Source organism: Dermacentor silvarum, chromosome 1, assembly GCF_013339745.2.
Source record: "Dermacentor silvarum isolate Dsil-2018 chromosome 1, BIME_Dsil_1.4, whole genome shotgun sequence".
In the NCBI taxonomy this organism is placed as follows: Eukaryota; Metazoa; Arthropoda; class Arachnida; order Ixodida; family Ixodidae; genus Dermacentor; species Dermacentor silvarum.
This window is the reverse complement of record NC_051154.1, coordinates 75,853,707-75,879,465: the sequence shown is the minus strand read 5'-3', so window position 1 is coordinate 75,879,465 and position 25,759 is coordinate 75,853,707. Positions and strand designations below refer to the sequence as shown.

The 25,759-nt window shown below is 45.2% G+C and overlaps 1 protein-coding gene across 3 annotated transcripts in view; it reads left to right on the top strand.

Moving 5' to 3' along the window:
• Positions 1-25,759, top strand: part of LOC119466484 (zinc finger CCHC domain-containing protein 14-like) — a 76,498-nt gene extending 50,739 nt beyond the window's left edge. For 2 of the 3 annotated variants that reach the window (XM_049669955.1, XM_037727000.2), the window contains exons 9-11: positions 16,420-16,619; positions 21,776-22,378; positions 22,442-25,759. In XM_049669955.1, coding sequence (XP_049525912.1) covers positions 16,420-16,619; positions 21,776-22,378; positions 22,442-22,497 — 859 coding nt within the window. In that variant the 3' untranslated portion in view covers positions 22,498-25,759. The remainder of the gene's footprint in view (positions 1-16,419; positions 16,620-21,775; positions 22,379-22,441) is intronic. The other variant, XM_049669961.1, reaches the window with a different exon arrangement.

Sequence of the window (25,759 nt, the reverse complement as noted above, 5' to 3'; positions counted from 1 at the left end):
TCCAGTGTCGAATACACCGTTGAGCTACACTAGTTTTTGTCACCGCCACGTGATGCCGCGTGCGCTGTGGCCGCACGCAAGCAGTACTTCTTTCTTATCTTATGACACCTCTCTCTTGCTGCGGCATGTAGCTGGCGAAGCTAGGCGCACCCTCCAGGATTGCTTTCTCCGAAATCACTCGTAGCCTCACTGCGGCACGCCGCGCTGTGCTGACACAGCTAGGCATGGCCTCCGAGATTGCGTGAAACCGGCACGAGCCTACCAAGCCAAGCCAGCATGCTCGCTCAGCAGAGCCACGAGAAAGCGGCCGATTAAATAGTTTCGGTTTCAAGGGCCGAATGCGTCTACGTATACGTCCGCGTTTTTGGCGCTGTGCCAAGCTTTGTCGTACACTTTCTACAATGGGTTTCACAACAATATGAGCGAGCCAAGTGGAAAGCAGAAGAGAAAGACCATCACATTGGAACATCTGGATGTTATTGTAATAGTTGTAAAGCCAGGGGCTAAAGCGTCGCATGTTGCACACGCTGGAAAGTCTTTTGCTGTTGTTATTGAATTTTCATTGCATATATGGTTGCATAGCGGTTCGGCGTGCCGTGTGGAGCCGTAGTCTTCTTTGCGTGTTGAAAGTTGGGCATACCTTTGTGCATATACTGCAGTAAATGGTAGTAGGTAGAATGAAGTAATGGCTATAACGAAGTAATTTCAGCGTTCGCTTCAACTTCGTTTTAATGAGGTTGGAGTGTACTACTATCACTTTTGCGAGACTCTGCATCGGACTTGTAAAGTATGCATCCGTTAGTGTTCCTGGCCAGAAGCGCTGGAGGCTGACTACGTCAACAAATCCGGTGTCAAGTGAAATGTAATCTCGCAAAAGCTATATCTTCGAAAGCTATTGGGTGAGTATACCTCTTTAACATCGTATTCAAACACAAGGTGAACCAACCCTCTGTCGCCAATTTGTGATGGGGATAACTCTGCATCTGATGCACTCGGAAGGTAGGCTGTTGCTGACACTGCAAATGCAGTTTTGGTTTCGCATCCGATTGTAACGCACAGGCAATTTTCTAATCCATTTTCTCGGAAAAAAGGTCTGCGTTAGATTCAGGTAAATACGGTACATATTACAGTGATGCCCAAATAATATAAAAGAGTAGATTGGGGCTCGGCATATTGGAAGGTAACAAAAAAGAAAGTGCACTTTGTTTTATGGGTAGCACACTTTTTTATACTAACAACAGTATGGCACTTACACCACAACATAAAGGTGTCAAAACAATCGGTTGCAAGCATTCTTTCAAAACAAGAAATAAGACTAGAGAAACTTGACAAGCTTCCGCAGCTTCTGTGTCTTGTTTTCATCAGCCTTTCGCAGCTGCTTGCAGTACTATCGCGTTCTGATGCCCACCTAATAATGTAGCACTTGCGACATGATATCAATCTTGTGATAACGACAGGGAAAAGATAAATTGCAATGTGCCCAAGTTGCAACCAGAGTTATGAATTCAGTGTTCTCCAAGAGATCATTCAATCACTCTATATCTGGTGCTACGTCTTCCTCGGTACTGTAGGACACGGTGGTGCCAGATGGGATGGAATCCGCTTCAGCGATTCCTGAAAGAGCAATATTGCTACTGGTGCCTTCGGTATCTGACAATGATTCCTCGCCAGCAACAGCAGAGCTCGACACTTCGCCTTCAGTGACCTGGCGACGTTTCCTGATGAGGGCAAATGCAGTCCCCAAGCGCTTTTTTTTTCTTTCCCCTCAGTCTTGGTCAACTGTCTTAGGCAGCCCAGAAATGTTGTTGAAACGGCATCTTTTGCCAAAGCAGCCCTCCTCAGCCCACTTAGAACTTGTCCTTTGTACAGTGCTTCCCACGATTTTCTGACAAATTAACTTCAACATGTTTTTTATAAACAATATTTGTTAATTGCAGTACACAATCCTTTAGTGCAATACAGTCGAGTCCCGCTACAACGAAATTCATGGGACACGCGAAAAATTTCGTTGTGGCGGAACTTCGTTGACGCGAAATCGGTTTGTATATACATACGCCAAACGGCAAAGCCGCGAACGAAACCGATACCATCGTACAGGAAATCTTCGTGGCAGCGTGGGGGCAAAGGTTGAGACGTACCGAAGGCAGTCGATAAAAGTGTCACCTTCACGAGAGAATGCATTTCGAGCCACTGTACATTTTTCGTACATTGCGGCCGACGCCTAATTCAACGCGCGTTCCCGGCCAATCGCGCAACACTCATTTTGCGGCACATGCACCGTCGCAATGAAGCGGTTTGAATTATCACAATTTCACTGCATATTTATGACAAAAGTCGGCAAGCTTGCGCTTTCCGGAAGTTTTATTTCCAGAAGTTCGGTCAGCCTGGATTTCTTACGCTTCGCGGCAAGCTAAGGCGTTATGCGAGTCTCGCAGTCCGTTAAAAGAGCCATCGCAATTGTCGTGGGTTCTGATAACTTTTCTGATGAGGTGAAAAGGATTCATTACTTTCAAAGCAGTCGCTGGAATCGGTGTGTTTAGCGGATTGTCATTTTCCCCAGACGATGAGAGGTTAGCATCTTGTCGACAACAGCAGCTGCGGCGCGGCCGCTCGGGCGCCATCTTGAAAGCAATCTGTGAGGTGCACTAAGTGAGCGCCCGCGTGGGCCTCATCATCAAAGCGATCTGCGACGTGGGCGAAGTGCAACTAGTGCCGGTAGTGTCGTGTGCGTTGTGTTTTCGACGGTTAGTTCGCGGTGAAGTGAGACGGAACAGGTCAATTTGCTCACTGCTATTGCCGTGCCTTCTCCCTCCTGCGTGTTGACACCGAGTTTCCGCAGTCATGGGACTTCTGCATTACCCAGGGGGGCTGCAAAAATGGTGCTAAACAGCGCCCTCAATCCGAAACTGGGTAGTACCAAGCTCGGTTGTCTGCTTTGGAAAGCACATTTACAATATGGACCCACCACTTTCACTTGTGTTGTACCACGGCTTGCAGCGAATATCGGGCGCCGAAAATATTTTCAGGGGTGGCACGCTGCGTAAAGGCAAGAAATTATGCAGCGCGGAATACGTGTACGCCGTTCAAGAAATAAGCGGCGAAGTTTTAGCGCGGTGTTAATCGCAAGTGAAGTGAGTCACGCACATGCGAAGTTGAACTTCAGGTAAGGTTTGCACACTGCTAGATTCAGGCGCACAAACGCGAGGAAATGCTTTATATAAATGAATTCACAGCAGCGATAAGCAGACATGGCTACGCACCTGCTCGAGCGCGCGACGGTACGCGCCGCGACGGCAGCGGTCTTTCAGCTTGCCGCGATGTACAAACTGCTCGAGCGCACGATCGTACGCGCCGCTTACATCTTAAATATTTTAAATATTGTGTCATTCTTTCTCAATGCATTCTTCATTTCATAGTACACCTCATTAGTCATTGCCATGATTTTAGTGCATGTATATTTTACGCATTTTACAGCAATTATTTTTAGGCCCCTTTACAGCCACACTTCATCTACTTCTCAGAATTCATCGCTCCACTGCACACTCACAAACACTGGCATGGCGCTCTTTGGCCATAACTGGCCCTTGCGCCATGAAACACCACACATCATCATCGTACGCGCCGCAACAGCACCGCTCCTTCAGCATGCCATGAAACGGCAGGTCTCCTGTAATATTTGTTGACTGCATGCCGCTAAACAAGTAGTCATGCCTATGGGGGTGGATCCAGGTTTTTTTCTGAGGAGGGGGGTCAGCTTCTGTCAGTGATGATGATGATAGTAGCCTTTCTTATTTACCGAAATTCACCTTTTCTGCTCACGATAATAAACCCGCGTTTTATACGGCTAGAGCAACACCTGTCGCCCACCGTGGTGGCTCAGTCAGCTCAGGCGTTGCGCTGCTGAGCACGAGTTCGCGGGATCGAATCCCGGCCGCGGCGGCCGCATTTCGATGTAGGCGAAATGCAAAAACACCCGTGTGCTTGCGTTGTAGTGCACATTAAAGAACCCCAGGTGGTCAAAGTTAATCCGGAGCCTTCCACTATGGCGTGCCTCATAATCAGAACTGGTTTTGGCATGTAGAACCCCAGAAAGAGGAAGAAGACCTCTAGAAGCCAGGTATCGGTTTCTCCGAGCTTATAGGAAAAGGACGTTACCCAATACAGCCATGTGCTTGGCGGCTGTGCCTGGTAATACAGGGTGTTCAAAACTAAGCTTTATGCTTTTCTTAAAATTACCTAGGCACTGGGAGGCACGCGAAGACCACCTGTGCAAATAAGTTATGTGGCCAGGGAGGCACAAAGTGAGATGATAATTATCGCTGTGAGCAGCCCAATTAACTAAAATTTGAACAATTATTTTCTGTCGACTGCAGTAAGTGGGTATGTTTGTATTGAAAACTTATAAATGCGTAAGCAGGGGTCCGTCTTTGGAGTTTTGTCGGAAATATCCAAATGCGCCAGAAAATAACTAAATTTGTTCCGCCAGTGGCCAAAAAAGTACCTTTTTCTCGGTTGACCACTTTCGGGGATACATTAACTTTCGCGTCACTAGCGTCAGCGTCGGCGTACTTGGTATAGTGTGCCAGGAATGCTATCATCCGTCGACGTGTCCAGCGCTAGTCACGCGAAATGTCGCGAAAGTGAAAGTATGCCGGAAAGGGATCATCCAAAAATAAAGCCGAAGTTTGTCAACGCAGTTCTGCGCGCATGTACGCTTGCCTACGATCTGGTCAGTCCTTATCTCTACCATTGTTATGCTGTCTCCACAAATAGACGAAAGTACAATTATTGCATGCACCGAATCTTCAACCGTTGGCAACAGGACCGCGAATTTGTAGCGATGCCTTGTCCGCTGCCACTCATTGCGGCGCTCCGCCTGCGTTATATATATCAGCCAGCAGATAACGGTGGATGATAAGGACTGCATATAGTATCGAACGGGATGCATTGCTACAAAATCGCCATGCAGTAGTACACTGCACTATCGTAGCCAAATGACTCCATTCTTTTTTTTCTTTTTTTCAATTGGTGCCCTTGTCAGTGGAGACATCGAGGGTGTAGTCGGCGCCGCGACGGTGTTGCTAGTTAACACGTCAATGAATAAACGCTGGACGCGCGGAGCCAACCCGAATGCACTCCTGAATGGTTTGCTGGAGTTCGCTTGCCCGACGGTTTGGGCGCAGTCGGTGCTGGATTAACTAGGCTTCGCTAGTTTCGGTTTCCAGTTGTCGGAAACATGGCCGACCACCATGCTGCGGCGATGCCAGTGATGTATCAACGCCAAAATATTGCTATTTCTGCTCAACTTGGTGGTCAAATCAGCACGCAGTCGTGCAAGCGGAGTCCGACTTATATAGAATGGCGTACCTTAAGGTGTCCGAAATTTCGGTCGTATTTGTACTTTAAATTTTTGGCCCAGTGATGGTGCCTCAAAGTAATCCGAATAATTGAGCTTGTTTGAATTGCTGGTGTCGAAATAATCAGTCGACGCCAGTTGTGAATCGGCCAGTTGCTGAACAGAGGCTTCAGCTTTACGAGGAAAAACAGACCATTGAAAAGTACCTGGTGTCGTCTGAAGCAATGACTGAGCGTTACGAGGGGCTCATCAAGTCTGGCCAGGTGTTTCTGACTGATACTAGATCCTTGCTGAAAACATAACAAAGTGTTAGCTGTCAATGAAAAAATCATACGATGTAAAAGGCAACATATCAGCAGCTTCACTCAACTTGAAATATGCTAATTACAGCGCATTGTGTGAACAGGTTTGTTGTCTTCATTTAAATTAAAGGGGAAGTCATGTATTTAGAGGCAGAGCAACATTGTTTTACAGCAAGCAAATACTTTCTGAAATAACGCTTGTCAATTTTAAGTGTTTGAAATAGCTTAGGACGTGCCCAGCAGCTGTCATTTATTAGCTCCAAAGTGCTCCAAAATCTGAATCTGGATGCTCCCAACTGCTCCAAAATTAAGATTTTGCTGCTCCAAAAATTGCTCCAAATCTCAGTTCATCAGTGGCACCACTGCATTCTGGATAAGTTGCAAGTGCAGCAGCATTTAATTAAGATTTGCACTAATTATATTTTTAGATAATCACTTTATGACACATGTCGTAATGGTGGAATTAGAGGCCGTCAGCGCGCAAGACCTATTCAGTTGGAACCAGTTTTGTAACTAGCACCAATTTCGAGAGATACGAAGTCAAAGTCAGCAAAATGAATTGGTGTCCTGAATACTACCCTCAAGCATTACATATATTCGCAGTGCAGCAAAAAAATACAGATGACACCAAAGGATTTTTGGCCCATACTCTGACGTATATATTGAAACTGGTACTAGTTACAAAACTGGTTCCAACTGAATAGGCCGTGTATGTTAATAGGCTCATTTCCACCATAGCAACATGTGCACTACAGTTAATAATTAAAAAGATAATTGGCCCGATTTTGTCAATTAGCAACTAATGCACTTCTACTCCTTTGGAAAGTAATGCCCACCTGTTAAATGCAACCCAGATGACTAAACGGATTGCTGGTATCTGCAACAAGAATTTAAAAAACGATAGTCTTACATAAGAAAGGACACCCTCTATAATTTGATATTTAATTCATGCACATGTTGGTGTCGTTAAGCGCGCTATATATATAGAAGGTGAACGCTTTGTAGACCAATTATCACTACAGTTGATTTTTATTGACTTTTATTGAACTATTTTGATAAAAACACAACAGAAACTGGAATACCTTGCTGTGAAATGCTGTAATAGTTTAGTAGTTGTGACAAACATAAAATGTGAAATAATCAGCTTTGTATGGGTACTTGAAAATGACCTTTCTTGAATTGCGTAAGCTCGTCTACCAGAGAACTCTGCAGCCAGGTCACTTGAGTGATTCTGATATGGTCACGCTCTGGTATCTGAAATACTGAAAAACTGAAATATGTAGTATGTACTACGCAAGTTTCAGAAATGGGACATCTATAACAATTGTTTGGGTGCTGAATATCGGACCAGATGCTTTGTGGTCTCTCAATAACTCTTTAAGCATTGTACAGTACGGTGCACTTTTAGAGGGAACACACGAGCGCGCGGCCGGTGGTACGCGGAGCGCTACCTGCTGGCGAGATTTTGAAACCTGGAGCATGCGCATAAAGGCGCAAGGGCGGAGCTTGCCTCCATTCGTCTGCTACTTACCGCCCCTGCGCTTGCCGTGCGCTGGATAGCGCGTTCGTTTTTCTGCGGTGCAATTCATGTCCCTGTAATCTCCCTGCGCCTCGTCGGGTAATCAGCGCGCAGAAAAAAAAAAGTACCGTTCGTTTGTTGCTGTGGTTTCTCGGCAGCTTTGATGCGATTTCATTCATGGCCACAGCGGCTGAATTTCGATTACGGGCGAAATGCAAAGAAAAGCCATGTGCTTATAGTATTTAGAAGCACGTTAAGGAAACACTTGCGATTGAAAATAGTTCAATGTCTCCCAATACGGCGTGACACCGGATGATGTCTTTGTTGTGGCTTGCAATACCCCAGCAAATGTTAGTTCTAACTCGCGTTATTTTTTTTAATCGTTGAGGCAACATCGCCAGAATATGCGATGACGTGCACGTTTACGAAAATTATTGCATTTCACCAACACGGACGCTGAAAAATGGTGTGTGTAGAACGATGCGGAGTAAACGAAGAAGACAAAATTTATTCGTTGTATTTGTGTGACAGAGTATAGGTGAGCCAGGCCAGATCTATAGCCTCGAAACATTTTAAAAATGCAAAGCTAATGGAACATGTCTGTGCCCTGTGAAACACAAAATAAACTGCAGATCTGTGCAAGCAAAGTAGGACTAAGCGCGACATACCAGGCACTGAAAAAACGATTACACTCGTAATGCCGATTACGCTGGTAATCGCAAAAAAAAAAGTTGGTTTTTAGGCCTCGGGCTTTTGGTTTCATCGTTTTGGGGTGTCTAGAGAAATGTGTGGTGGATCCTGGGTCTTCTATTCTCATATGAACCTAAGTCGCTTCGTGCTCAAATAGCGTGCCCTAGACTTTGTTCAGTACCGGGTGACGTCACCTTCAGCGTCGACTATGGCCTTCATGCTTTCAGGCAGAGACCTGTACAGTGCTTCTGTGAAGGATGAGTCGCACTTGAGCCGCTCCCACTCCTCGTTGACCGCAGCCCAGAGGTCATCCGCAGATTTTCCATGAAGACTTAGGCGGGAGAGAGATGTCTTCATCCTTCCCCACACATTTTCTATTATATTCAAATCAGGGGACTGTGGGGGCCACATGAGCACAGTCACTCTGCGCTGCTGTAGTAGGCGATCGACCTTTCTGGTGGTGTGCACCGGCGAGCGGTCGTGCTGAAAAATTCAGTCATGCTGCGGTGTGATGTGACTGGTGATGTGCGGGAGGCCGACGGTGTCCAGAATATTGCTGTATTTGTCCGCTGTGAGGGCCCCTTGTAGGCGCACGAGGGGTCCGAGGCCGTCACGGGTGATGCAGCCCCAAACGCTCACCACATTCCGTCCGCTTGCTGCTACTCGCTGAACAAACTCGGGCCTGAACCTATAGTAGTAACAAACACGAACGAAAGAAAAAAAGTTGTAGAAGGCTGTATAGTGCAGCACTCTTGTCTTGCAGTTCCAATCATGTTATAACGGAAGGAACTACAAGACGAAACAGCAAACTTAAGATTATTAATACGGCGAAAATGCTGAGGCCGTTTACTTAGATTTAGGTGCATGTTGAAGAACCTCAGATGGTCAAAATTTCCGGAGCCCTCCACTATGGCATCCCCCGTAATCATATCGTGGTTTTGGGACGTTAAACCCCGGATATTATTAAGATTATTAATACGAAATCGAGTGTTTCATTCTCGGCCGCAGATACCTTAATATTTCTGGTGCTGGCATGTTTTCCAGCCCACGCATGTGGAACAATGGGCGTATGATAAGTAGCGTATAATTTCTAAAGGAGTTGCGATCGCGGCATTTGGGTGAGACTTGTATACTTTTTTTTTACTTCGGCGCGTTAAAACTCAAGTTTACAGTTTGCTTTACTATGGAAGTTGTAGCAAGGTTAGGGAACTGGAGAAGACTTAAGAGAATTCGAACATACCGAGTTCTGTCTGGACGCCAGACAGGAGCCCTCTGATCCCATTTGGTCGTCAATGTACACTCGTCGCTGAAGACCACTCAGCCCCAATCGTCAACGGACCACGCTTCATGCCGCTGGCATGAAGCGTGGTCAGGTGCTTTGACTTGTTCACGTTCGTCAGTAGCGGTTTTTGCGCTGCCATCCTGCTCTTGAGTCCTGCTTCAGCCAGCCATCGCTTCACACTTGTTTTTGAAGCGGTCAGTTGAAAACACTGGCGTATTTCGCTAAGTGAAGCTCGAGGGTTGTCAGCAACGTATGCAACGATATATCGTCTTCCTGAGTTGTCACTCGTGGCCTTGGTTTCCGAGGGACGTCCTTGATCCTATTTTCATCTCTGAAAGCCTGGATAATTCTATTCACGGTCTTAAGTGGCCTCTTCACCATGGCAGTGACAGCGCGCTGGCTGTATTCTTTAGTGTAGAGCTCGACTATGCGAAGCCTTTGTTGCCGTTTTTAAGAACTAGCCCCACCGCAAATGCGATCAGCGAAGCTGTGGAATTCTGTGAAAGCGATAACGAAGCCTATCACTTGCATAATCTAGCGTAACCTAGCGTAAGTGCTCGCCAAAAAGTTAATCGTAAGCTTTCCACATGCTTTTCGAACCAGCCAGCCGCTTTTGATAAAGACAAGGAATCTGATGGTTGATGCAGCGAGCATAGCAAGTTTGTCTTTCCAACCATATAAATATAGAACGGCGCTAGCGCGCACCGAGTGCTGGGGCGGAGAAGTAGCAGACGACGCTGGTACGCACCGCCCTTATGATTCTATGTGCATGCTCCATGTTTCCAAATCTCGCCAGCAGTTGGCGCTCCGCGGACCGCCGGCCGCGCGCTCGCATGTTCCCTCTAAGAGTGGACCGTACTGTACATAATTATGAACAGGTTCTGATAAATACATGATTTTTCATGACAAAACCTAAATATGCATCGCACATGCAAATGCAGTCTCACATTATTTAGCTTTAAAACAAGCGTCGCGAAAATCTGACGCAAGCGAGGCAAAACTCGCCTTCAAATTACCTTAGGCGGGTCACCACGACTGCAACGTACAGGTGCCCACAAAATAACTCGAAACGCCAGACCGGTGGTCGCTTGTCGGTGGAGCGCGCCAGCGAAAAAGTAGTGCCAGGGCCTTGCGCATGCACGGTCTCCCTAGCAAGCTCACCTCAGTCCCCACTGCATCTAAATAGGTGTTGCCTTGCTCCAAACGAATAGCGTTGGTTGCTTTTTAGCGTTGTCACAGGGGGGCTGTCTGGATGCGGTCTCTAAAACGCTGTGTGCGCGCATGTGCATGCGATGGCACATAAGCGCTCGTGCGTACGCGTTAATGGGCATCGGCGCCTTTTAAAGCGAAAGGCTTAACTAGCTCATTAGTCGCGGAATGTGACCATCGTCACTTACACTTGCAGTAGCAAAAATAAGAAAGCGGTATACCTCTACCGTTCAATTAAGCATGTAAAAATGAATTAAGCACCAAGTAGCTAAAAGTAATTAAGAGTAATTGAGTCCCAAAGACTAATTAAAAGTAATTAGGGTAATTGATCATACCAATACACGAACATCATATGACACCTTTATTAAAGCATGCTAAAGTGAATTAATAAGTAACTAAGAATAATTACGAATAATTAAAAGTAATTAAGGTTTGCAAACAGTAATCGAGACTACTTAACATCAATTCGAGACTCCTTGATAAAACTGGTCACGCCAAATTAAGACTATTTAAGAGTTCCAAAGAGTAGTACATACTAATTAGGATCAATTCAAGACTCCGTAACAGCAAGTAAAAAAATAATTAAACCAAATTACGACCAATTAATAGTTATTTAATGAATTAACCGACATACGCGAACAATCGCAAATGAAATGTTGTCAACGCATTAAAGCTTTCGCTGTCAAAGTCGTCTTAGCAATCGATATGGGACCCTACTGAATTTTTTTTTTCTTTCACACGCATATAACTTGCACAGCTGAACACCCCCTTGATTAGCAATGTATCACTACACTGAACAAAAAAATGAATGTTTGCACCAACCAACGCAGACACGCGATCAAACTCCTTACTAAAGGTGAAGGGAAGCGGCCAGATTTCGTAAATAAGTAGTGCACTATGCGATGTTCATTGTGACTGCGAAACATTGAAGAGACCTTTATTATAGTGCCGCATGCATAAAATTAATTCCTGTGCATGAAATTGGCATATTGAAATGCGCCATCCGATGTTATTTTGGAAACATTTATTACTGCATGCAATCATACTTGTTAAAGGAGCCGTCGTGTTACAAAGTTCTGATCTTATTCCCATGTAGTAAATGCGTCTCGGAATATAATTGAACAAGGATTAAAATACATCGCGCAACACGATAATCAGGTTGGAAAGTTCGCTCCAGTGATATTATAGGCAAGCCGTGGTGCTCGCCCACATGAAAGATAAGCTATGGATTTATAGTTTCTTTAGGCAAAATAAGTAACTCAAATATGTAAGCCATTAGGTGTAATTAAAAGTAGAGCATGGTGAACTCACTGGTCACCACTCAGTTATAAACGCTTATGAATTTCATCCACCCAAGCTATCCAGAAAGCATGACTATCTCTTAAAATGAATGCAGATTCCGACGAGAGTGCGCGACAATGATTACGCGTGCATGTAGAGATTACGCTGCATAGCGTGCGAGCACACTAGCTTACAGGCCCCGATTCCCCCCCCACCTCTCTCTCAGATGTGTTGTCGCAGCTCTAAGAGGGACAAACCGCAAGGTTTTTTGACGCAAGGAAACGCTTGTCTAGGTGCACCAGGGAGCGAGGCTTGCTTGCTAGGGATGCCGCGCATGCGCAGACCAAGGCTGTATTTTTCCGTGGGTGTGCTCCGCCGACGAGCGGCCATCGGTCCGGCGTTCCGAGTTATTTTGTGGGCACCTGTACATACATCGTGCGTACGACATAAACAGGGTGTCCCAACTATCATGCACCAAGATGTTTTGTTTTAAACATGCAAATTCCACGTAGCTGCACAGAACCAAGGTAATGTTGTTTGCCGTCGCTTGGAGATAGATACTCAGATTATTTAGTTGCATTCTGCCTAATCACATAATTAATCTTAAATAATCAACATCTCAAGTATTATAATTAGATGAAAAGTGTCAACGAGAAAATTGTAGAGCAGCGTGAAAAACTCCCGGTACAGCTTTCTGTTGCTCAATACATGTTATATAAAACTGTTTTTTTTTTTTTTTTTTTTTTTTTTTTTTTTTTTTTTTTTCCGAGCGTGAAAGAAGCCCGCGAATACACGCAAAATTGCCGCTTGACTCGCCGCTCGAATCACTTTTCGTGTATTCGGGGGCTTCTTTCACACTCGGGAAAATGCTTTTATGTAGCACATATTGAGCAATAATAAGCTGTAACATGAGTTTTTTCATGTTTCTCTACAATTTTTTCATTGACACTTTTCATCTAAATATAATATTTCAGAAGTTTGATTAATTAAGACTAAATATGTGATTAGGCGGAATCTAAAAATATCAGTATCTTCAAGCGACGGCAAACATTACCTTGATTCTGTCCAACTAAGTGGCTTGCGTATTTTAAAATTTTGATGCATGATAGTTGGGGCCCCCTGTTTAGTACACTACGGGCACTGCATGCACATATCGGTGCTCCATGCATATCACGACGCACCCGAAGTCTCTTAATTCGTGTGCACGACAAGCTTTGGCATGCGAACTCTTGCACATTGAGTGCAGCTCCAGAAACCACAATACATCAAATTTTGGCTGTGCTATTATAATGTCGCTTTCAACAGATAGAAAAGCACAGACGAGCTCTCGAAACAAAGAAACGTAGCCTTACGCACTCTCCTTCCAGATTAACGCTACAAAAGATAGCCTCTAATAGCATAAATAATACGAGTAAATGTGGACGTCCGTAGTAGGGGAAAATCCGTAGGCTGGAAATGTCCATTTTTCGCGAACAAGAAGCACAGTGCAATAGAAACCGTGCGAAGCTGCTCCGATCGAGCAGCCACTGAACGTCTCTTCCCCCCAAAAGCTCCCCATAACAGCTACCATCTATGCGCCTGCCTCTTGCCGGTTTCTGCCTCGTGAATGCTGCCTGAACCGACTGCCACAGACGGTATGATCGGCCAGCAGCATCACGCCAGCATGAAGCCGACGTCTCTGGCCAGCCAAAACTTTCGTGCTCGGCATTATGCAGCCCTACGCATCTGGGCCAGCATCGGTGGCCAAGCCAGCGCCGACGGGGTCGGCAACATAAGTCGGCCTTTTTACGGCCCAAGCTCTTCAAGCCGACATGATCGGCTCCGGCTCCCTGCGATTTGCCGAGCACCACCCGATGGTCGGCCCTCTCAGCCAATTTTGCTTGGGATTGGGCCTCCTATGCTTAATGTACGACAATAAAACTGCGAAGTCACAATGAAAAACTTGTAGCGTACGAACGGTACTTGTACTCTTACTGGATTTAGTCAACGTGTAACTGTGATCACAATGAGTGCTACAGTTAAAGAAAGTTGCCTATGGGCAGTTTTTAGTTTACCTGTTAGTTATTATTTATATATGAGCACTTCAGCGAGAGATCTCTTTCATTAAGCAGGTTGGTCGCGGAACTGATGACAGCCAATGAGGCAACCGATGACACCCCAAGTGGGAACTAAGTTGATCAGGCGCGAAGGCGCTTGCGCGGTCATCGGCGTGCTTGGCAAAAGGGACGTCCCCTCGTTCATTCGACGCCACCGACGGGACGAGTGAGGCACCGCCGGCGCCAGGAGGTCCAAGGTGTTCATGAGAAAAAATAACTGCGGCGACTTTGCGACACCACACCCCTACGGAATACAACGAAGCCTGTGAGCGAGCTAGCTTTACTTCTACATGGCTGATACCACTGGTACTTGCGAAAAATACTTTTGAAGAATGCTGGTGGCCATATTTTTTTGCGACATGGCCATCCCCCTGTCAGTGAGGTGGCGATGCAGAAATCTGAGGGGGGGGGGGGGGGGGTCAGGACATCCGGACATCCCCCCTGGATCCGCTGTCTGTGCCTGCTCTGTAGTAACGGCCATCTGTCCATTTAGCAACTGATAAATAACTGATACAATGCATATGAGCTCGCAGTAATGTACTATGTGCGAATCGCGCTGCAGCGCGAGCTCGTGCGCTGTTCACTTGATGTAGCTTTTAATGACAGCGCTTGAACATCGATGTGCTGTAATCAATACTGCTTTGCTGCCCTGCCTCAGCGTGCTGGCTTGAGGTCAAGGATGAGCACATTTAACTCTCAAATCTGTGCTGCTCATAGTGGGGTAATGAAGTTATCCTGCACGCCCGACGCTCCGCTTCGTGAGGCCTTGAAAGAAAACGGTTGAATCTGATGTTGGGATTCAGGCCTTCTTGCTCGTGGCAGATCACGACCCAGCCGTAACGACGGTGACTCTTTTTCGCTGCTAAGCTAGGTCTCTCCGAATCGGCATCGCCGATTCCTTCTGCTTCCAGCATTACGTCCCACGGCACACGGAGAGTCCGTTTTCGTTAAACTAGGCTGCGGCCAGCTCGCAGCGTGGTCGGCGTGGTCTCTGAGAAGTGACGAGCCTTTTTGCACTCGCAACACGGCCGAAAAAAGTGCGAATTGACATAAAACTCTGGCTCAATACTACCTAAGCTGGTACTATCCAGATATAACTTTTCTTGCCGCCACCAGGCGCCGCTAGTATACCTCAAACTCCAGTGCAAGACGCCCATCGAGCGAGTTGGTTCATGTTTACCTGTGCACGCGTGACACCGTGCTCGGTAATTTAGTGAATGTTTACAAGGTTATACGGCCAATAAAACTATCTTTAGTTCGTATAGCTGTCTACTAATCTGCTATTGCAATCGATAATCGAACTGCGAGATTTTTTCCTTCCGCTTTCTGCCTCGGCGATCATATGTGCCTTCTCCTCGAGAGAGAGCGAAATTAACGCTTCTTCGTTGGCGTAGCCATTTCAGACCACAGAAAACGGCAGGGATTGTGGTGATCTTGTGCAGTATCGCGCAAGCGCGTTATGACCACGCGTGGCTATGGATTGCAGTGGCTTAAATTGGTACTTTGAATTTGTTTTCGTTCGCAAGAACCTCGGTCAAGCGGACATACGATCATCACAGCTTTGGAAGGGCCTTCTAATTTTACTCGGCAGATTGAATTTCAATTCAGTCCCAGTTTTGTTCTCGAAAAGTTCGGTGAAGTGTTAGTAATAAATATTAATATTAGCCTTTGTAGTACTGCAACACAACATTCATTTCTCTACTTCCTCTTTTTGTACCTGAATGGTGGTAGGCTTGCATAATGGTAGAGTTCCTTGATATTGGCAATTACTTGCACTGCACTGAAAACTTCGAGATTTTCTTCTCTTTCTGGAGTGATATACTGAGCTTTGGTAAGAGTGAGACTAAATGGTACCAGGGTCTTTCAGAAGGGGGATAAAGTGTCAAAGGGACTGACGTTCGGTTTTCAATGACCCCATTCCTTTATAGTGTAATGGAAAGCAAAATTTTCAAATGTGCAATGTATCTTGAAATAAGCATTCAGACACCTGGCAACATCAACATTTGAGAGCAATGTTGATAGCACACTGTTCAAATTAAGTGGAAACAAATCCAGCTTTGGCAGCAGTAAATGTAATTGATGTGAAACAGTGGCATTGTGGCCTCATCAGCTGTCTTAGATGTATAACAGGCTACCGCAATAACTTCTGTATCAGCAAATACTAATTTGTTTTTCTACATTCGCATGCATGTCAGTGCCATTTTTAAGAAGGGTGGTGGAGCAGATATGCGCATGATTTATTGAATAAATTGTGCATATGACCATCATTGTGTGGCATGACCTTTTCCCATACACTGTAATCTCATCGCATATTCCCAGTGCTCATATGTCCCTTAAATGTCCCTTGTAGTTTGTATTTCTGTGCCTCCACCGGTGTGGTAGATGTTGCTGAATAAGATGTAAGAACAATTTCTATTGCAGTTTTGAGTGATCTAAGCCGAAAGGTAACTTTTTTGTTTCCAACTTTTTATGTTGGGGAATACCATGCATTGTTACCTTATCCATTGGGTGAGGGTGGCAGAGTACTGTCTCTGGGAGAGCAAGACGTTAAAAGAGAATTCTAATACCAAGGGTGCGCATTTGTAATCTTTACGTGTCACAAGATCAATTCCAGTAGCCACCACCCACTCGTCACAGTACTACCAGATTGGTAGGCCTGATAAAAGTGCACTGGACACCTGCAGGAGCCACACCAATGGATTGCTGAGCAGCCGTGCTGTCAACGCCGGGACAGCAGCTGCCTTCAGCCATGCTAGTGGGGAGAGTTCTACCACATCCTGCTCTTCAGAGTGTTCCAGCCCTTCTCCTCCACCTGCACTCAAAGCCGTCCGCACACACAGCCCGGCCAGTTCAGGCTCAGATGACAGCACGCAGCCATCAACTGGTAATGAAAGGCATATGTTGCTTGGTTGTAATGCTGTTTGAACAGCTGACTGGCATTTGTGTTGGCTTTGGAAATATAACCAGAGCAACAATTTTCAAATCCTGCACTCATGCAAAACGTGTAGAGTAAGCAGACTCGCGTATCCAAAAATCAAAACATGCGTCAGGATGTTTTCATCCTTCCAAGTTGCAGGATGTTGAAAGATTAAAGGGACACTAAATCAGTTCAGACAGATAATGTATTCCTTGAAAATTATATTCTCGTTAATTTTGCAGTGAGAGGTTGTTTATTCAAAGAGAACATGAAAGTCGAGAGTCATTTCTGGATCCCTTTGAATATTACTGCTTCATCGGGCAAAAAGGCAATGCCGAAGCACAAAACTTATATTTATCATGCTGATTTACCAGCCACAGTGATCGCTGTGTTAAGCAACTCCATTGGCCTCATACAGGAGGCTAACGTAGACATAGTATAGTGATTTCAAGTCTACTAGACTTGTAATGCGTGAGAATGATGCCGGTAGCTAACACAAATATTTTATAACGATTGGCACTTAAATATTTCGGGTTGTATTAGGTTGGCCGTACACGGGCGCTCTTATGTTTTAGTTCTTATGCCACTTATAAGCGATCAGATTGTCAGATTTTCCATTTCATGCTGGCAATTCAGACGCCGCTCCTCTTCGTCGAGTAAAAAGCAGTTCAGTCAAAATAGTTCACAACATGTACACACACCTCGGCTGGTGATGCACGTTGCATGTTTGTGCAGCCAAAAGTATTTCCGCATACTCTATTTACCACTGCACCGAAAGGCTACGCAGTGGTTCTTCGACGACCTCGTATGAACTGACCTCACATAAATTTTGTGGAGAACGAGCTAAAACACCTCCTAATCGTTCTGCAGCACACGACGGGAATGCATTTAAGCAGTGTCGCACAGGCTCACACAAGCCAGAGAAGAGAAAAGGCTCGTTGTGCGCCCTTTCCTCCTCGCTTGATGAAAAGCTCTATGCAATGTGCAGTGTGCCTGCTGCTGTGGTAGATTTTCCTGCTCCTTGTTTGTTCGCTCTTGTTGTCCTCTCCACATAGCTCTTGTCACTCTCCCTTCTGCTAGTAATGCACCCCGTTCAGTGCACATGCTGCCTCGTTTGTCTGCAGCCATGGTCTGCAGCATTTTTTGAGAGCTGCATTCTATAACCGGTATTTTGTCTTGTGCAGCTGTGCTATGAGCGATATGCATATGCAATTAATTCTATGGGAGGGAAAACTGGAGCCAGAAAACACCTAATTATATCTGGTGCAGTATAAGTGGTCTAAGCTTTGTATATTTCTAGGTGTTTAATCCTTTCCTTACCCCCAGAAATGTGCTTGTTTGCTGAAGTTCTGTCATTTTATTTCAAGGTGGTATTAGTCACAACATATACTGTAGTACATTAAATTGTAGCTTACTAATCATTTCTGTTCTGAGTGGAAGTAAAGCAAAAGTTCAGAAGCTCAGTAACTTTGATAATTTTTATGGAAATTTCAAAAAGCAAGCAGAATTGAGAGAATGACTTGCTGTTTTACTGGAAGTGCTGAGAGTAATAGGAAATCTGAAGTGTACAAAATGTGTCTTGCTCCTGGTTTCCAATTTCTCGATGTTAGACGCACCAAAAAAGTAATGTGGATTTGGGGGCACGAATATTATCCATAGTGATGCCCGTTATGTGGGAAAGCAGTAGCTTCACAATTGTGAATACTATACAGATATGTGCCTATTTTGCTAGGAGTGCGTGTTCAGGCTCCTTATAGCAAGTGCCTAGTTCATTTTTTCTGCATTCTATGGGCTCTTGAAGGTATGGTTGCCAAATCCCGCAACATCCACTTCATTATACAGTCGAATGATGATAATTCGAACTCGAAGGGGCCCGAAAATTTGTACGAAGTAAAAGATTTATGTTTGACGTATTTGTGCACCATAGCGCTACGTACAAACGGTGCGAGTCGTGAAATATCGCGGCACGCAAGCACATAACGAGCGAGGGCCACGAAACTGCCCACGCCGGCCAATGCTCGCATCCCGATAGCGCCTCTTCCTCTTCACCACCACAATCTCTCTGTCGTATCCGGATAACGGCAATAAACAAAACTTCAGGGAGCGGGCAGCGCCGGCATGGCGAGGCGACGTGTGCGGAGACCGTTGAAGGTGAGGGAGGAAAGGCGGCAGGGAAGCGCATTTGGCCTCTGCAACCCCGTCGCTTCGATGGCTCCCCTCGCCCTCCCTCTCAACTCCCTCGTAGCTCCCTCACCTTCGACTGTCTCCATGCGGGCCCGTCGCCGCTACCGCCGGCCCGGCGCCAGCTTAGCCCGCTCCCCAAAGTTTCGTTTTCTGCCGTTGAAGCGAGCGTTGGCCGGCGTGGGCAGTTTCCTTGGTCGGACTGGGCCTCCGCGTTGCTTCCCTCTGCGCCGCAGCCGCAGCGTTGGCCGACACCTCGGCACGTACACGCGTGTTCCGGCGCAACGAAGAAACGGCGACCTTGCCATTTGAGAGAGTGAAATTTTCGCTGCGGTATTTTTTTTTCCTTCTTATTTATTTCTCCGCTCGGTGTTGAGGCGTCTCTCCTAAGCTTTTGCTTTATGGCAGTGTCGGAGTAATGCCGGTCGGAGGCGCCGCCACGTGATTTGGCGTGCTGCTGAGAGCGCGGTTATGTCGGTGTGCGGTTATGTTAGAATTAACCGTCGCAAATGCTTTCACGTTCGAATTACCGAGCGTTTTCGCCCATTGCAATACACATAACTTTGACGGGACCACAGCGTCAGTTCGAATTAACCGGAAGTTCGAATTAAGCATGTTACGAATTAACGAGATTCGACTGTATTTGATTATTGTGCTCGATCAGTTTCTTTCTGTAAGCAAGCAGGCCTGGTCATGCACCTTGAACCGACACTGGAGCCTCGGCATGCTTTCTACAGCATTTCTAGTAATGAATAAGGACATTTGCAAAGCCTGTGTTCAGCCATTAACTCTTTCCTTATTCCTAGAAATGTGCTCATTTTTGGTGCTTCAGTCGATCCTGGATACATCGAAGTGCACGAACTGGGGACCTGCCCGATTATTCTGACTTTCCGGTGGTGCCACCACCTGCCTCTAAAGCCGATGTTAAAAATCAAAATTTCAAATGCTGCATGGTGTGCCACCAATGTTTTGGACATGATCTGTGCACAGGATTCCACAAACATGGCAGCTATGAACAAAGTTGCCTCAAATCGCAACTTTTGTTATGAACTCTCGATGAAGCACTGGTGGTTCAGCCTAGCAGCCTAGGCCTAACAGATACGTGTCTGGCTGCGATGAAAATTTTGCGATGGCTGGCAAAGTGGCTGGTACAAGCTATCGCAGTAAGCTGGCCGTTAATATATTCGTACCTGTAGACCATATTGGCGCATGCACAGTGGGCCTGCAGTGGTAACATAAGCACCGGCAATGGATAATGCCACGGCGGTGATGCACTGTCGCTATTTTTGGACCCGACAGCTGAGAAGAACTAATGGAAAGCTAATACACATGACCCTGCGTGAACTGAACGGAGCTGGCACTTCAGAGTGTAAGAGCCGGGAAAGTGTAACAACCACGTGCTACTGTATCAATGAGGTTCTACTGTAGATCATTACAAAATACAGACATAGATGTTATATGAAGGTGGGAAATATATTTCTTGCTATTATTTAAAATAAATTATTTTCTTTGGAGAGGTAGCTTGATGTTCGTGAGCTTCGCCAAAACCAAACTGTAATGTTTCAATACTCCACCTTTTTTGTTTTTGAATTGTTCGAAAGTGGGCTTTCTCCAGCGGTTCTCCGAATTTGAACTTTTTCTTATTTCTGAGCTGCTACAAAATACGCGTGGCTGACTCCACCTCTGAAGTACAAGAGTCTGGTATTTTCTCATTATTATTTGTAAATTTGTGTCCGGAGGGCCTTTGGCCATTTATGTATCAAGCATTCATGGAATGTATTTACTGCAGCAACACTTTGACTTGTAATACCCGTGGAATTATGCCTATTCTATGGAATATTTCAAGCAGGCCAGCTTTGTGTGTCTGTTTATTTAGTGCACAAAGAAAGGGACAAAATCCGCATGTAATTCCACATCAGTGACGTGCAAGTTAGTTTTGAACGAGTTCTGATAGATCAGCAGGAAGCACTGGATAGCATGAACTTTAAAAAAGTGTCATGGCCTTCTCAATTGTGTTGTGTATTGACTATGTCAGCTAAGTTATGGTTGGCAAATGATTTCACTGGACATGCCCTACTGGAACACATCCGGTTTGGCATATTCACGAAGTTGCTAACATGAATTGCACAGCCATGAGGGTAACAGTTTCAAGCTTTGTTATATTCTTATTTTCTTCAGATGGTAGCATGTTTCGTCATGCTTGTTGGGCATTGCTAAATGTGACTTAACTGTGCTGCACTTATCTGCCTAGTGACGAAGTGATGAAAACTGGGTACCACTGACTGTAAGCTCTTCAACCATGAATTCTTAAGAGTATGTTTCTGCTCTGAAAAGCCTAGATTCTGCCGTTGCCGCTACACATTAAAGGAGCAAACTTTTATTAAGTAAACAACTTCTTTTTCAGCATAACCTTTTGTCTCATTTTACACCTTTTTAGGCTGTTCACACAAACGAGCGTTCAGATATAGTGACTGCATGATGATGCTTATTGTAAGTGGGTTTGACAGCTTAGGATAGGTGAGCCAGTGAACAAAAGTTAGTTTGGTGCTGAGTTAGCTGGGACACTAAATCACTGTCACTGACACTTTCACTGTCAAGCCATAGCAGTACAAGGGCATTCAAAAAGGCAGATTTCTTGCCAACAAAATCAATGTTATAGGCAATAGTGTGAATGGGAGTAGACTTTTTTATAGCTGTGATACTTGTGACACCAGAGACGTGAAACATGCCTGACAAATTAAGTAAGACATTGCATGATGTTGAAATCTTAATCATTGTTACTTTGGCGATGGTGCTGTGAATTTAATCAAGCAGGTCTGAAAATTGGGTCAGCTACTGTGTGCTGTTTTGAATGACTTGTCCATATCTGAACAGCTTCTTACCCAGATTTGTTATTGAATCAATTTCATGTCAGCTGCACAATATTGGTCACCATTTCACAGGTAGCACCTATGGTCCAAGCTGTGCTAAGTGGCCTGGTGTCTGTGAAGCCACTGAGACTGCTGCCAGCGTGATGCCACCCGAGGCTGCCCGCCTAGGAAGCCAGCCACCATCAATGATGCCCATTCGGTACGCACCTCCTGGCTCTGTCCTTGTGGAGCCTCAGCAGCGGTTTTTGTTGCTCACCGATAGGCCAACCTATGGCCCATCTCGTGCACCGGTGCGTGCCTTGGCACCTGTCGTGAAGACTACCACAGATGGGGTCCCCCATAGCAACCCCGCAGTGACAACCACCGCAGCCTTTGGGCCCATGTACAGTGTGGGAATCATGCCAGCAGGCATGTTTCCGCAGCATTCATTTCCCCCGTTCCTGCATGCGGGCCACCAGAGCAATGGCTACCTGTCATTCTTGTCAGGTGCGGGCTACGTGGCCCCACCCACAACAGCAGCAGCCTATGTTCCCTTAGCCACATTCAGCGGGCCCTCTATGGTGGTGCCTCCTCCCCCCACCAATGCCAAGGTGGCAAGCTGTTACAACTGTGGCCTGGTCGGTCATCGGGGCCACGAGTGCAAGGAGGCCACAGTGGAAGAGGCCACGAAGTCCGGTGGGTACACAGCTAATAACCTCATGTGAAGTCTTGTGCTTACAGTGGCACTTTCTTATGCAGCCCAGTTTCGGCTCCACTTTGCACCTGCTGGAGCAGCCCCTGAGGCACAGCCGTGAGGCCAGCTTTAAATATACCTGTGTACATATGCCCCAACTCCTTGCTCGGTGCAGGAGGGACTGCCACCCGGCATGAGAACTGCTGCGCAATGGCAACCAACCAGTCCTCCAGTCATGGTCCAGTGCATACTGTGGGCTTGTTCATTGTGTGTGGAGCATGCTCCTGCTTTGCGGCCTGTCCACGGGATCCTATTCTGTGCTTTCCCAAGTTGCTAACTCCGGTACTGGGATACATTTGCCAGCTGCATTTGTCTCCACTGAAGCCTCTGGCATGGCTGAAGCAGTGCCTGTTTTATGCCCAGTGTTTTATGCTAGCAGCCATTTTTAGTTACTATTTATAAGCTTCCACCTCCGAGTGCCCAGCTTTATGGGCTTTGCAGTGTCAGTGTTTTTGTCAGCTGTGTACACTGTTTTTAACATCAAGTTTTGGTTAGCCCGTCACTTTTATTGTCGCAAGTTTTGCCATTCCATTTCATACAGCAAATTGTGACCCATTTTAGTTACACAATATCTTCCTTTGTTTCCTTTTGTTCTCTGGATTGCCAGTGAATGATTGGGGTGACTGGGTGGTTTGTCATGTTGAACATGTGATGAGAATTACTTAAAGTTACCACTCAGCCAAAGACATGTTGAATCGTCACATCAGACTGTGCACACTGGAGAAATACCATATTGATGCTACAGTGTTCATATTCTACACATGCATCTCTTCTCCCTCCTCAAGATTTTTCCTTGCTAGCTGTTTTGGCTTGCAAGTGTCATTCTGGACTTCTTTTGAGCTTGTTGGTGTTTGTCTAGTCAGGTGTTTCCTTTGACAACATCAAAAGCATTCCCAGTTTTTATCGCTACTATGTTGCAGCCTGATCAAATGTTTTTTCAAGGAAGAAGTGCTGCAAGACAAGAACTGAGACAATTATGACCACCTTACTTTTCTTCAAATTTTTGTGCTACTGCTTTTGGGCACTTTATTCCAAGAGAAACTCCCTTCAGCAAAGTGTGCAAAGTGAAATATATGAGAAGCAGCAGGTTTACTTGCACTGCACTTCAGTAGGATGCTGCCCATCTGGACAAATGCAAAGCCACATCTCTTTTTGTGGACCCTAGTCCTTTTGTGTTTTGAATGTGCTCATGTGGCTGGTTTCTGCCATATTGCACTATTCCAGTGTTTGTGACACCAGTGATGCGTATCTGCTTGTGTAGCCCACGTCGACTACCCACCATGTGAACACCGTGGTGCTCTCTGGGCTTCGGCTGTCTTTTGTGGAATGCTTTAAGCACTAGATCTGTTGTAAATCCTCAGCTAAGGGTTGCCACAGTAGATGGTGAATGCTGAAGGTACAGTCATGTTGCCTTTATAAATGGTGTTATTTTTGCACATTTTGAAGTTGATGGCACTGTACTGTGCCAAATGCATGCCAACAAAGTCCAACATTAGGACACTTATTTGGCTATGCCTTGGTACTTTATTTTCAAGCATGAAGTTGAAAGTTACAGTACACCGCAGGCCTTGTGTTTAAGTCTAGTTTTCATTTGATGATGTGTTTTCAAAATGTACAACTCTCACTGATGCAGTAGAACTAAACTTTGCAGTGATTAGATGTGCTACCTGAGCATACATATCATAATTGCCTCTCCAATTCAAGCTCTCCATTGTTCCAGTTAAGTAGCCATGTTTTAAGTTTTTTAACAATGACACAGAGCAAAGCTGTGCCATCTTCTGGCCTCTCATGGAGAGAAGGTCAGAGCCAGTTAATAGTGCTGCGGAGTAATTTGCACAAGCAATGTTGACAAAAAAAAAAAATGCCTGCCTGAAAAACAAGCTGAAGAATATACCTGCCTGTTCGGAATATGCCTGAATATGCCTGCTCATTGAGTTGACTGTGTGGGTGTGATTTCCCAATTTGTTGAGCAGAGTTTTTTTTTTTTTTTTTTTTTTTTTTTTTTTTTTTTTTTTTTTAATCTTTCCCTACATTTAGAAGCTCAGTGCTTGAATTCGACGCATTTCTCTTAAACCTTATTAAGGTGGCATGTTCTATGCTAGTGGTCATGAAGTTACCACTGTAGACTGTTGACATCTCATTTAGTGTGTGTGGAAGGCTTTCATTTGCCTGAGAATGGGTAGATTGCTGTCAAGCATCCATCTACTCTACCCTGTGATTAGAACTATGGAAATGCTTCATGGTCACTCACCACTTTGTGAGCTCCCGGCACAAGTTAGAGCTCATGTTCCAAATTTTCTTTTGTGTCATTAGAATATGTGGGCTTGCATGGGGCATTATTTGTTCAAGTGAGTATTTTTCTGAAATTTTATCCTTTGTAGTTTTTTACTGCTGCAGTATTACGAGATGAATAGCTCCTTGGGTCTTTCCTTTTTCTCTTCCAGTAGTAAATATTGTGTTCTTTAGGATATCATTATGGCGCTAGAAACAACTCAAGGAATTCAGTTAGAAATCAGTCTAGCAAGCCTTTGTTACAAGTAATTGGCATTTAGTGTTCTTTCTGAGTATGTTGTGTTCATTTGCTGCGAAAATTTAAGTAGTACAATGAGTGCAGGAGAATGTTTTCCGGAAAGGTCCTTGCTTGATTTATGTCGAACTTAGTCTGAACAAGGAGGACCCATTGGCGTGTAAAATATTAACGAAATATGCTGCGAGCACATTTGTGTTGGTTCCATTTTGGTTCCTACTGTGTCGCTGCCTCACTTACGCCTTCCTGGATTTAGCTTAAGCTGTGTGTAAATGGTAACATTATAAATGGTAACCTTGTGCTGGTTCGCATAATAGACTACAGGACACCCAGTAGAAGTTATAGTAGTAGAAGGAATTTTTGTTTCATAGAATGTTTTGTGGGAATGCTTAATTGAACATCTTAAGATTTCAGCAAGAGTTAATTCGCTTCACTCAGCGATAGGTGAAAGACAGGACGCCAAGTGCACTCATTCTCGTTCAATAATGCAGCCGAAGAGGAGAGCAAGGCATTCAATACCATGTCGTAAAAGCATAATGTTGGCGTGTGATTGTAAGCAAACAAGGTATAACTACAAAGCCAGTATATGAAGCAAACAAAAGTGTATCCTTGAATGATCTAGTTTCCAGGATGGCACTGTACTTTGTAAGTGGGTTCAAATGCCCCACGTCTTATAGGCTTATGATGTGTTGTTTTGTTTTACTAACTGCCTGCTTGTACATGCACAAAAAAAAAAAAAAAAGGTGGAAGTGCAGTGGTGGCATATTTTCCATTGAAATAAAATATGTTGATGTCA